This window comes from Mobula hypostoma, chromosome 18 (assembly GCF_963921235.1).
Source record: "Mobula hypostoma chromosome 18, sMobHyp1.1, whole genome shotgun sequence".
Lineage (NCBI taxonomy): Eukaryota > Metazoa > Chordata > Chondrichthyes > Myliobatiformes > Myliobatidae > Mobula > Mobula hypostoma.
The window spans coordinates 9,673,627-9,687,998 of NC_086114.1; the positions used below are offsets into that span (position 1 = coordinate 9,673,627).

Genomic DNA, 14,372 nt, shown 5'->3' on the forward strand with positions numbered 1-14,372 from the left:
TTGTATTGAATCTACCTCCTGGGGGAGAGGTGTTGACAGCTGGGGCTTGCAACATGTAAAACAGATTATCTGAACATCATATTCCTGCTTGTGTGATTCTGTGCCCAAGGTGATCAGCTTTCCTCTCTCCTCCAGTTCTTATTGTCTGCTGAATTCTCCACAGGAGGAGGGATGATGTTTGCATTCTTGGATGTTGCCAGGGTGGGGGAGGATAGCTTTTGCACAAGTACAAGTGTTTTGCAGATTATAGTGCTCGGTCTCTTTTGATGTCCTTGGTCTGTTGGCCTTTACATTTGTGTACAACAAATTCAGGACATGTGTCAGTGATATTAAACCTGATTCTGATTTTGGCCTTCCTGCTTGCTGTTCCTGCAGATGACTGCATTGCACTGAACTTTACATGCCCAGGTCTATTACAGGTTTTAATGTTCACAAGGATGCCTGTAATTGTTAAGGGTGGATTTTTAAAATAAGAGTTCACGATTCTACTTTATAACTTCAGTTTTTATATAATTCTTTATAATTGTGAATGGTGTTTTTTGTTTCGTATCACACCCCGACCAACACACCACAACAAATTCCTAATGCATGTGAGTGTATATGGTAAATGAAGTTGATCCTTGATGTTATCCTCCTTATTTCCTACTAACACTTAAAGGTACATTGACATTAGTATCTATATTGGCTAATTAACCAGCCTTTTGGTAGATTCACATTCATTAAGTTCTTGCATTTAAATCCCAAATCCAGTACTGCATTATCATTTATTTATTCTTACACATGTTAACTCTTGCATTAAACCTCCTCAAAACCATTACATCATTTATTCTTTTGGAAGTCATTAACTACTCTTACGTGTTAGATCTTGTGATGAGTCCTGTTACAACGAATTTCATTTGGTCCCATGTGTCTCAGATTACTGTAAATCACTTGATCAAACTAATGTTAACTATCACCCTAGAGTAGTAAAAGATTTACTTTTTGCTTGGTTTCAACATAAGTTGGTTGGCAGTTTTACTATAACAATGTTATTTGATTCCATCATAGGAAGAAGCATGACTGGCACTACTGTTGTATTCAGAAATTCAAAAGTTGCAAGCTGAATCATTCTAGACCAAGCAGAATGTTGTAAAAGAAACATGGCTGAGGATTGTGTTGGTGAGTACTATGTCACAGGCTGTTTTGACAATTAATTTTGACTACAGTAAGCTTTAAACACTGAACTGCACAATAAGTCACCTATAAATGATCTGCAGTTAACAATCCATCTTCAGGCTTAAGGCGTTTGATCCAAATTCGGTGTTTATACTTTTCCTCCTAGAAGGTAGCCAACTTTGACAATGCTGTGCTAAGAAAACAGACCAGCAGAAAGTAATCAAGCAGCAACTGTAGAGAGTGTCCCTTTTAAAGGGCACATGGCAAAGCTGTATTTTGTTCAAAACCATACAACTGTTTGGTTTGCAAAGTTATCTCAAATTCAGAATAAATGTCTGTGATCTTGTTTCCTTCTCTAGAGCATCATTGAACCGCATGTAATTTTCCCCATCCAGCCTACTAGATTCATTTTAGTGTTGCTTTAATATTCACTACTGAAATGTTCTCCATAGCACTAGCTGTTACTGAAGCAATATTTTAAATACATTATGTGCATATTTAAAAAGAGATGCTGTTTATACATGAGGTAAAAGAAAACATCTAGCTTTGGTTGTCATGACAATGGTGATATTAATTAAATAACTAAATGAAATTAATAACAGTTTATTGAGTACTTTCAGATTTGTATTGCTTTTTTCTGAAATCTCAATTTGTTAGAATTTGAGAAGGGTTATACGAGCAACACACATCAAAGTTGCTGGTGAACGCAGCAGGCCAGGCAGCATCTCTAGGAAGAGGTACAGTCGACGTTTCAGGCCGAGACCCTTCGTCAGGACTAACTGAAGGAAGAGTTAGTAAGAGAGTAATCTCTTAGTAATCTCTTACTAACTCTTCCTTCAGTTAGTCCTGACGAAGGGTCTCGGCCTGAAACATAGACTGTACCTCTTCCTAGAGATGCTTCCTGGCCCGCTGGGTTCACCAGCAACTTTGAAGTGTGTTGCTTGAATTTCCAGCATCTGCAGAATTCCTGTTGTAAGGGTTATACAAAGCTGTTTTGAGTTAAAAAAGCTGATATTTGGAAGATAGACTATTTGCTTATGAGATAGACAATACACTTGGGCCTTTAGGTTCTGCTGCAATGAAGAACAGTGTTGTATTATCAACAATAAAGAAACAATGTCATATGGCACTCCACAGTCACCATTAACACAAAAGAACAATTGCTCTTATAATGTGGATAAATGTGCCATCCAATTTGTGTACAGAATCACACAAGCAGGAATATGATGTTCGGATAATCTGTTTTACATGTTGTTTGAAGAATAAATGTTGGTCTGAACACACAAACACTACTGCCGTCTTTTGAGTAGTATCAAGGATAACTCTTAAGAGTGTCTCAAGGTCTCAGTTTCATCTAATAGTGGAGCATTTCGTCAGTGACAAACTGAAATGTCCAGATTATTGGATGCTGATTATGAACTTTAAACATTTTGAAACTGCAATAAAATGAATGAAGGGGGTCCCAAATATGAAATGTAAAAGGCAAGCTGGAAAAATTCTCATTGTTATCCAGGAATAGAATTTCGCTGAAATACAATCTAAAAACATTACATGCAAGCAAAATACCATGGATGCTGGAAAATTTCAAAATAAATAATAATGTTTTGAAACTCAGGCAGTGTCTGGGAGCAGCAAAAGTGCTGATGATTGTTTTTGCTTAATAACATCTTGTAAAAAAAATGCTGTCTGACTTCCTGAGCACATGATAGAAATGTACAAACCTGAGTGAGCTTGGCAGGATACTTGTGGAGAGGAAGTCTTCTCTTGTGGGAGAATATAGAACTAAAGATAACAATAAAGAGTTGCCCATTTAAGGCAGACGACTATGTGGAACCTTATGCCTCAAAGACCAGTGGAGTCTTTGAATATTTTTAAGATATACAGGTTGATAAGCATAGAGGTTACTGGGGTAGGTGAGAATACAGAGGTAAGGTACAATCACATGTTATTGACCCGTGGAGCAGACTCAAGCAGCTGAGTGGCTTGCCCTCTGCACCTGATTCATGTTTGTATATATTTAACAATTCAGTCTCCACCACTCTGCAGCAGAGAATTCCAAAGATGCATGACCCTCTGAGAAGAAATTCCTCCTCATCTCTGCCTTAAATGGGCAAACTCATATTCTGAAACTGCTTCCTAGTTCTATACTCCCTGTTGAAAGGAAACATCCTCTCAGTTGCAGCAAGGCTTCCCTACTTTTATATACTTCAATCACTAATAGCTGGCCGGTGGTGTAGTGACGTCAGCACCAGACTTCGAGGCCAGTGGTCCCGGGTTCAAATCCAGGCAGATCCTTGCATGCTTTCCATCCACGCTGGGTTGAGCATTGAGCTAGCAACTAGGCCTTGCAAAAAACAGTCAAAAGCTACAGAAACAGCAAAAATGCTGCCTGATGTGCTACAAGGTGTGAAAAGGAACAGCAATCACTTTAATGAAGGTCAGTATTCTATTTACCTTCCTAATTACTTGCAGTATCTCCTTTCTATGTTATATAAATGGAATTCAATCTCTCAGTACTAGAACATTTTTAGTCCCTCTCCTTCTAAATGACCTGTTTTTTTTCTTTCTGTTGGGATGGGTAACTTCCTAATTCCCCCCATTCAACCCACGTGCCAGATTTTTGCCCTCTTACAAACCTCTTTCCCCTTGCAATGTCCTTCCGACTTCCTTTCCTACTTACCTTTGGATCATCAAATTGGCTGCAGTATATTCAGATATCCAAGTCATTTGCAAAAATAAAGTTGTATCCTCATCACTGATTTCTGTGCCACTCCATTGTTTACATTTTGACAGTGACCAGTTTATCCAACTGATTTCTGTTAGTTAATCCTCTGATGATCGTGTGAATACTCTTTAAAACTTCAGGTTTCCTCCTTTGTGTTACTTAACATATAACTTCCGGAAATCCAAATGCAACATTACTGTTTCACTTTTAATCTAGCTTGTTCATTATATGCTTAAAAAAACCTAATTGTTTGTTAAATACCATGTTGCTTCAATAAACATATGCTAACTTTGGTTTATGATTTTCTGAATGTACTTTTAAGTACGGTGCTTTGTTTTGGGCTAACTGCAGGAGGATTCTCAGAGTTGTATTCTGTATGCATACTTTGATAACCAAAGATTCAACATATGTTTATTATGTTTCTTTAATGGATTCCAGCATTTTCCAAATGATATGTGGTGTGCTAACTAATCTCTTGTCTCTTGCTTTATGCCTCTATCCCATCTTGTAAAAGCGTGTGGCATTTGAGGTTTTCCAGTACACTGGGATCCTTTCAGAAGCTTGGAGAATTTTGGGAGGTTATAACCAATGCACACCCCTCCACCCATGGTCTTTAAAGCTAGTATCTTTAAAATCCTGGGATTCAGCTGAATAATTTGAAAATAGATAAAAATATTTTATGAGATGGTCAATGTTCTCTGTTTCTGTGGCACATATGTTTTTCTTTGCTACATCCCTTGCCTGTAAGTCACCGAGATCTTGCTTCGTATCACCAGAGACTACTTCATTTGCTGAAGAGTTGTAAGTGGAATTGAATATTGTAATCTCTGTGAAGCAGTCCACTTCTGAGCTCAGGGTGGCAGGAAGGTCAGTGATGAAGCATCCAAAGATAGTTGAGTTCTTGATGAATTGCTGCAGCAACGTTCTTGGACTGGCCTGATTGATCTGAGGAAAAACAATCATACTTTTTTATCTGACTGGACTGTTTTCCCTTTGGCGCTTCTGACAAGTTTTACCAGCACTCTTTGATGTCCCACTGGGTCAACAACTGTCTCAATGTCAAGGACTATCACTCTCAGTACACAGAGGACATTGTGTGCTGTTATTACTTTAAGTGCTGTTTAGAATTGTTATTCAGCAAGGAAGAAGCCTGATTCTATAGCTGAGGACGGACTGTGTGCAGGAATCAGGGAAATTTCCTTTTTCATCTTTGACTTGATTGCATAATAATTAATGGGTCAGGAGTTAATGTTGAGGATCCTCCAAACTGCTCTGGTTCTGCCTGTGTACCATAATGCTGTCACCTCTGGTTGGACTGTATCCCCACCCCAAGATGCATCCAGGAAATGTACTGTAGGAGTCTGACATGTTGGCAGGGTTTGATTCTGTGAGCTTGATTAGTCTATGGGACATTTATCCCAATTTAGACACCAGTCCCCAAATATTTAAAGAGGACTTTGCAAGGTTGTCTGCACCTGGAATGACTAGTGTCTGGATTGTGAGTGGATAAGACTACCTGACAGTTTTATTTCAAAGTAAATTTATTATCTAAGTACATATATATGTCACCATATGCTACCTTGAGATTCATTTTCTCGCAGGTATTCACAGGAAATACAAAGAAACACAATAGAATCAATGAAAAACTACACACAAACATGACAGACAAACTGCAACGTAACACATTGTGCAAATACAAAAGAAGAAAAAATAAGTAAATAGGCAATAAAAATTGAGAACATGAGGTGAAGAGTTCTTGAAAGTGAGTCCATAGGTTGTGCGAACAGTTCGGTGATGGGGCAAGCGAAGTTATTCCCACTGGTTCAAGAGCCTGATGGTTGAGGAGTAATAACTGTTCCTGAACTGGTGGTGTGGGTCCTGAGGCTCCTGTTCCACCTTCCTGGTGGCAGCAGTGAGGAGGGAGCATGGCCTGGGTGGTGGTGGGAGGGAGGGCTCCTTGATGATGGATGCTGCTTTCCTGCAACAATGTTCTGAGTAGATGTGCTCAATAGTGGGGAGAGGAGGGGAGGTCTCCAAAGTCAAGGCAAAATTATGTTGCCAGATTAATTCAACCAAATCAGTATTTAACATAACAGTTGGTTAGGCTTCAGTGTTCTAGGACCAAGTGCAGGGATCCAGGTTACTTGTGATCCCTGCCCTTGATTTCTCATTTACAGATCTACACAGTCATTTAGAATAGGATTTTGTTTGTTCAGTTATGTTTTGTAGACTCTGGCTGCAATTAACCTTTTAAACTTGATTCAATGCACATTTACTCTGCATTATACAATTTCCATTGCAATTGAACATCCAAGAATTCTTGCTAAATAAGGGCAATCTATGTTGATTTTGTTATTAAAATCAGTTCTGTGATTATGCTTTGGTAGGAAAATAAATAATTTTACTAATTTAATAAGCAGCCTTATTGCTTCCTTGTACCATGGCTTTCCATAGCATTTGGCATTCTTCCAATTGTAATAAAATTCTTGTGCACACAAAGCTCTGAATGGCCCTGGAGTTCTCAGATTTTTGTCTTGCCATTCCTGTAACAACAGCATAAACCTCAGTTGTAATGTTTAAATTCATAAAACAACCTTTTAGTGCTTTTCTAGAACTTGTATAGAAAAGAGTTCCTTAGAATGCTATGAATACCTGTTTAACAGACTTGATACCATAAGACCATAAGGTGTAGGAGCAAAATTAGACCATTTGACCCACTGAGTCTGCTGCTCCATTTCATCATGGCTGATCCAATTTTCCTCTCGGCCCCAATTTCCTGCCGCCTCCCCACATCCCTTCATGCCTTGACCAGTCAAGAATCTATTAAACTTTGCCTTAAATATACATAAAGACTTGTCCTCCACAGCTATCTGTGGCAAAGAATTCCATAGATCTGTTGTATGTTAAATCACTGTTGTATACAAAGAGCCACTGGCTGTCCAGTTTATAATGAGGCAAGTGATTGGAATTTGTACAAAGATTCAAGTTTTTTTTTTATTAATGCTGTGCTTCCTGTATCTAGTACTTTGAACTATTAAAACCCATAAAATATCATGTGGACTAGATAGAAAATGACAGATGTTTTTCCAGCCAGACATTGGTCAAAATACCAAAGATTATCATAACAAAGTGTTGGCGTCACAATAATAATAAAATGAGCTTTAATTTCTTCTGCTGTCTGCCATTGCCAATGTTACGAAAATTACCCCCAAACTGTTCTGCAGTCAAAAATAACTAGCCTTCCTGAGCCAAGTTTCTCTGTATATAAACAATGAAGTTCAAATTCTTTTGATGTTAGTGCATTTGTTAACATATTACTAGAATGAGATTGAATCCTTTAAAAAGAACTTTAAATAAAGTTAATAACTTTAAATTTATTTGTTGCCCTTGGGAAGTGTGCTTTTCGGCTGTATAAAAATGACTGCAATATTTTGTAAACTGTAAATACTTTTGTTACACTACTTTTTTGTTATCTTTATTTTTGTACTTAAGGAGCAACTTGTTTTTATGCAAAGTGTGGTATGGATGTGGAAATCAGCTGCCAGAGTTAGTGGTTTGGGCAGATACAGTAACAACTTTTAAAAGACAGGTACCCAAATTTATAAAATGTTATGGGCTAAACTTTGGCAAATTGGACTAGTGTGAATAGGGCATCTTGATTGGTATAGACCAGTTGGGCTGAAGGGCCTGCTTCTGTGCTGCATAATTCTATGGCTGTGACTTGCATAGATTAACTTCAGGTTGACTAATTTTAGCCTTATATCTTCAGTTTTTCAAAGTTTTGGAGAAGTAATCAAGTCCAGATTTTCTGCTTTTTAAAAGGCAATCAACTTTACTTCAAATGTAAATTTTGCACATGTTTTATATAAGACTTGTGTTCAGCTTGAGTTCAGAAACATATTCATTCAGGTGGTTAATACACTTGGGTTTGAGGTTAATTGCACCTTAAAACAAAAATGTAGTTTGCATATAGATGAATGCTGTTTCATGTACAGGACCTCAAAATTGTTTATTTAAAAATTACTCTGATATTCCTTTGAAACATTATTCTTCTTCTAATGCAGAGATTCCCAACCTGGGGTCCATGGACTCCTTGCTTAATGGTGTTGGTCCATGACACAAAAAAGGTTGGGAACCCCTGTATTAATAGCTCACTGTATGCATTATTGTATGGTATTGAACAGAAAATGCCAAAAATACTCAGCAGGTCAGGATGTATTTGGAAAACAAGTTGAGTTTGTTATTTGATACTGCCAGGGGCTGGGTATTTTCAGAATTACCTTTTCTCTCCCAGATTTACAGCATATGCAGTTAAAAAAAAATACTTTATATTTAAGTGGTTCATTTGAAATCTTCTACAAAAATTAAACTGTATTTACTCATGACTAAAATATGTGTAAATCTAGTGGAAGAGAGCCATGCATTTTACTATGATAAAATTATAAATTCCAATTCCTTAACTTCTACAGTTGGGTAAATGTAATTTATTGACATTTGAAAGTTGATCTTCAATTTGTTCTTGCGATGAAAACTTGTTGATTACTTCATAATAATCGTCATTTCAATTTGAAGTTACTTTGATATAGTTAGGAAATATTCTGGTCTTGAAATTGATTTGAGTTTAAAGTTTTAAGAAATTTATCTCAATTGAATAAAGGTACCTTTCTGTACATGGGCATTACAATCTTAATATATTCCTAGTTGAAGGACAAGTGAGGAAATGTTACTGATAACTATGTTGTATTCTGGCCTTTTCAAAATTGTGGAAAATTTGCACCTTCAGAAGCCAATTAGCTCACCATGTTCATACTACTTTAAAAAACAGGGGTTCACTATCTTTTTAATGCCATGGGCCCTACCATTAACCGAGGGGTCTGTGAACCCCAGGTTAGGAAAGGAAAAGGAAAGGTACGTCGCATCCGGAGTTTCTCCGTTTAGCGGACGATTTCCCTCCCACCTCTGTGATGTAGTATGAGGTAAGTTACAACAGTGGTTTGCCATTGCCTTCTGCCAGGTGAGTTTCCAAAGAGATCGCCAGCTCATAACCCAGCACGGATGGAAAGCGTGCAGGGAAAGCTGGCTGGATTCGAACTCGGGACCTTTCGTCCCGAAGTCTGGCACTGATGCTACTACACCACCAGCCGGGTCCCAGGTTGGGAACCCCTATTAAAAAGAGAACCGTCTGGCTTAATCCCATTACCCAGAGTGGTTAGAAGCTGATGTCTCTTCAGTTGTGTATCGAATTTTTATTTACACGTTGTATCTTTTAATTACCTCCACCATCCTTACAGGTGGCATTCCATACCTTCAATATCCTCTGGATGAAAATATTTTTATCTCTAACAGTTTAAATGTTTGATCCCTAGTTAAAAGCCCCTCCCTATTTTCTCCTATCTGCCCTAAACTTATGCCTTTTTACCACCTCTGCTCCTGAACATTTGATGAGTACTACTCTGTGATACACTTCTTAACTAGTTTTGACTGGTGCTTTTGTCCTTGGTCAAACTGATATTTGCTTCAGCAGTGTCAATAATGTGAATAATTAAGTAGTCTATTCTCCACAACATTCAAAATGAGGTGCCATAGAATAGACTGTTCTATTTTTCTCTGGTTTTAAAAAAACTAATTAGTATTGCATGATTCTACATTGAAATCTATTGAATTTTGATAGAGCGAATGTGATGTTTCCTTTGGTAGCGGAGTTTAAGAGCAGATGGCATCGCCTCTGAATAGAGGGATGTCCATTTAGAACAGAGAGGATTTTTTTTAGCCAGTGGGTGGTGAATCTGGAATTCATTGCCACAGGCAGCTGTGGAGGCCAGGTCACTGGGTGCATTTAAGGTGGAGGTTGATAGCTTCTTGATTAGTTGGGACGTGAAAGTTTACGGGGAGAAGGCAGAAGACTCTGCAGAGTATTTTGTGAGAAGAATGGGGTTGAGAGGGAAATAGATCAGCCATGATGAAATGGCAGAGCAGACTCAAAGACCATACAGCTCCTCTGTCTTATGCTCTTATGGTGTTACATACACTTGTAGATGTGATAGTTGAATCCTACTTGGATTTCTCCAAAAACTTTTATTATTTTGGGCTTGAAAATCAGCAATACTGTTGTAATACAGATATCCTTACTTTCTGGATTAACATCATTCACCCAACACAAATTTCGTTGCTGTCAATTTTTTATTTAATCAAGAGAATTTGAAACTTGTTATTCTAATTACTGCAATAGAGACCATAAAAGGTGATGTTGTATTACAGCTACAGATTGTATATTATATTATGGTTCTTGGCCAAAAAGCCGAGAAATTATAGGTTATTCAGAACCAGAGTATGGTAGATTGAAGTTTCAAATAAATTTTAATTTTATGTATTCCTGAGTTAATATCTGTCAAACTCATTAAGACTATATTATTATATAATTTCCTTAACTTGCAATTTCATAATTAGTCCTAAAATAAAAATTCTACTTCAGAATGTCCTAAAGGCTTCACTGAAATATACCTTTGATTCCAATTTAGGAAGTCTGGCAAGCAATTTTAAATAATGTCCAAGTAGATAAAGCAATTTTAGTATGGTTGGTGAGGAATAGACAATCTCATCACAACTCTTCCATCCATCAGAGGAGTGGAATAGATTCTTTAACCATTTGAGAGGGAAGACGACCTTTGATTAATGTCTCAGCCAAAGAAAAGAACTATTGCAATTTCAGTTTAAAAGTTCAAAGTAAATTTATTTTCCAAGTATGTATACCATATACAACCCTAAGAATTTTCTTTTTGTGGGTACCCACAAAACAAAGAAATATAAATAGAATCCATGAAAATCCACACGCAAGACCGAAAAACTTCCAGTGTGCAAGAGAGGACAAATCGTGCAAATAATAAAAAAGAAATCAAACAATGCATAGAATATGAACTGTAGAGTCCACAAGACCAAAAGGAGCATCCTCTTTGATATTATTGGCTAGCTTACCTTCATATTTAATCTTTCCTCTCCCTCTGGTTTTTTTTTTAGTTGCCTTTTGTTGGTTTTTAAAAGGTTCCTAATCCACTATTTTACAATTAGTTTTTGTTATATGCCCTCTCTGTTGCTTTTTTGCTGCCTTTGACTTCCCTTGTCAGCCACAGTTGCTTCACCCTCCCTTTGGAATTCTTCTTCATCTTTGGAATATGTCTATCCCACACCTTCTGAATTGTCCCCAGAAACTCCGACCATTGCTGTACTGCCGTCATCCCCACTAGTGTCCCTTTCAAATTAGCTTTGGCCAGCTTCTTGCTCATGCCTCTGTAAATTCTTTTACTCCACTGTAATCATGATACATCTGACTTTACCTTTTCCCTCTCAAACTGCAGAGTGAAATCTAACATATTACGATCATTGCCTCCGAAAGGCTCCATTACTTTAAGCTCCCTTATCAAATCAGTTCATTACACAACACCCAATCCAGAATTGCCTTTCCCTAATGGGTTCAACCACAAGCTGTTCTAAAAAGTCCTCTGAGGCATTCTACAAATTCCCTCTCTTGGGATCTAGCATAAACCTGATTTTCCCACTACCTGCAAATTTAAATCCCCCTATGACTATCATAACATTGTCTTCATTTCATGCCTTTTCTATCTCCCATTTTAATTTGTATCCCACATCCCTGCTACTGTTCAGGGGCCTGCATATAACTTTCATCAGGGTCTTTTTACCCTTGTAGTTTCTTAAATCTGCCCACAAAGATTCTGTATCTTCTGATCCAATGTCACCTCTTTCTAAGATTTGATTTCATTTTTTACCAACAGAGCCACCCCATCCCCTCTGCCTACCTGCCTGTTCTTTCAATACAAGGTGTAGGGAAAAGAGTAGCACTTGTTCTGCTTACAAGGATAAGTGCCAGGACGGAGATCAGTGGGGAGGGACAAATGGACAAGGTAGTCATGTAGGGAGTGATCCCTGTGAAAATGGGCGGGGGGGGGAGAGGAAAATGTGTTTGGTAGTGGGATCCAGTTGGAGGTGGTGGAAGTTTTGGAGAATTATGTGCTGGACGCGGAGGCTGGTGGGGTGGTAGGTGATGACAAGAGGAACCCTATCCCTAATAGCGTGGCGGGAGGATGTGGTAAGAGCAGACATGTGTGGAATGGAAGAGGTGCAGTTGAGGGCAGCATTGATGGTTGACGAAGGGAAGCTCCTTTCTTTGAAAAAGGAGGACATCTCCTTCATTGTAGAATGAAAAGCCTCATCTTGAGAGCAGATGAGGCAGAGTGAGGGATTGAGAGAAGGAGATGGTGTTTTTATAAGTAAAAGGGTAGGAAGAGGTATAGTCCAGGTAGCTGTGAGAGTCCATGGGTTTATAATAGACATCGGTGGATAAGCTGTCTCTGGAGATAGACAGTGAGATCGAGAAAGGAGAGGGAGGTGTTGGAAATGGACCAGGTGAATTTGAGGGCAGGATGGAAGTTGGAGGCAAAGTGGATGAGGTCAATGAGTTCAGCATGGGTACAGGAAGCAGCACCAGTGCAGTCATCGATGTAGCATAGGAAAAGTTCAGGATGGTCACCAGTGTAGGCTTGGAACATATAATTTTCACATAGCGGACAAACAGGCAGGCATAGCTGGGACCCATGTGAGTATCCATGGCTACCCCTTTTGTTTGAAGGAAGTGAGATGAGTCAAAGGAGAAATTATTTAGAGTTCAGCTAGGTGTAGGGGAACTTGTTGCGTTTGGTGTCCAGATACAAATGGAGAGCTTTGAGGCCTTCCTGGTGGGGGATGGAGGTGTATAGTAACAATAAGATGATGGGGGCCAGGGAACCTGAAATCACTGAAAAGATCCAGAACGTGTGAAGTATCACGGATGTAGGTAGGAAAGGACTGAACTGGGGGGATAAAACAGAGTTGAGGTATGCAGATATGAGCTCAGTAGGCCAGGAACAAGCTGAAACAATGAGTCTACCTGGACAAGTGGGTTTGTGGATTTTGGGTAGGAGGTAGAAACAGGAGGTGTGGGGTGGCACCTCTGTGAGGTTGGTGGCAGTGGGTGGGAGATCCCCAGAGTCAATAAGGTTAGTTATGGTGTGGGAAACAATGGCTTGGTGTTCCTTAGTGGAGTCCTGTTCGAGGGATAAGTAAGAGGGAGGTGTCTAAGAGTTGGCACTGGGAGTCAGCAAGGTAGAGGTCAGTGCACCAAACTACTACAGCATCTCCCCCCCCCCCCATCCGTGAGTTTGATCCGTTGGGATTGGTGTGAAGGGAGTGCAGAACAGAGAGTTGGAAAGGAGTGAGGTTGGAATTGGAGAGTGGAGTGTTGAAGTCTAGACAGTTGATGTCCCATCGGCAGTTGGCAATGAAAAGGTCCCGAGGGTAGAGTGTCCAGGAAGAGGAGGAGGGCTGAAGATGGGAGAAGAGGTCATTGGTGCGGGGTGGAGTGTTCTTGCCAAGGAAATAGGCTTGGGGATGGAGGTGGGCATGGAATTTACTGAGGTGTGGGTGCAGAGGGACAAAGGTGAGGCCCTTACTGAGGGCAGAACGTTCTGCCTCAGAGAGGGAAGGTCAGAGGGGATGATGAAAACCCAGATTGGATGTGAACTGGAATTGGAGGGGGGAAGAGGGTTGTTTGTGTGAGAGTGGATGGATGTTTGGGATGTTCAGGGATGGTGGGGTGAGAGGAAGCTGGAGTCTCCAAGGACCGAAGCAGGTTAGCAGCATCAATGAAGTGGGATAAACAGTCCATGTTTCATCAGAACTTGGAGAGGAAGGGGACAGAAGCCAGAATAAGATTCTGGGGGAAGGGGAGGGGAAGGATTATAAACTGGCAGGTGATTCGTGAAACCAGGTGAGGTGGGAAGGTGTGGAATGAAATAAGAAACTGGGAGCTGATAGGTGGAAGAGGTTAATGGCTGAAGAATGAATTTGATAAGAGATGACAGGGGACCAGGGAAGAGAGGGAAGAAGGAGGAGCACCAGAGGGAGATTATGGGCAAGTGAAGAGAAGGGATAAGAGGAGAGCCAGAATGGAAAAAGAGGGTGGGGGGGGGGGGAGAAGAAACTATCAGAAGTTGGAGAAATCGACTTCTGATGTCAGATTGGAGGCTACCCAGACAGAATATGAGATTTTGCTCCTCCAACCTGAGTGTGGCCTCATGGCAGTAGAGAAGGCCATGGACCAACATGTCAGAATGGGAAGTGGAATTGAAGTTGTGGCCGCTGGGTAATCCTGCCTTTTATGGCGGATGGAGCGACATGCTGTTTATTCCTGGAGCAACCCTGTCAATGAACCAATCAATCTTCAGTATTGTGTGCAGTATCTTTTTCTGTAATTTTGTTCAATAACCTTTTTATGTGGCAACTTAGTGAAGCTTCTGAAAGTCCAAATAGTTCTGATGTAATACGTCTCATGACACAAAATGAAGTTGATGAATTAGAGAACACTATTTCTGCAAAATACTTATTAATTTTAATTAATTAAGAGATTTCGATCAGGAACTAGAGAACCATTTAAGTGTTACTT

At 39.5% G+C, this 14,372-nt stretch overlaps 1 protein-coding gene across 7 annotated transcripts in view; it reads left to right on the forward strand.

The window, feature by feature from the left end:
* Positions 1–14,372, forward strand: part of dlg5a (discs, large homolog 5a (Drosophila)) — a 235,166-nt gene that overhangs the window by 49,292 nt on the left and 171,502 nt on the right. For all 7 annotated transcript variants that reach the window (XM_063070421.1, XM_063070424.1, XM_063070425.1 and 4 more), the window contains exon 2: positions 1,048–1,158. In XM_063070421.1, the coding sequence (XP_062926491.1) occupies positions 1,140–1,158 (19 nt within the window). In that variant the 5' untranslated portion in view covers positions 1,048–1,139. The remainder of the gene's footprint in view (positions 1–1,047; positions 1,159–14,372) is intronic.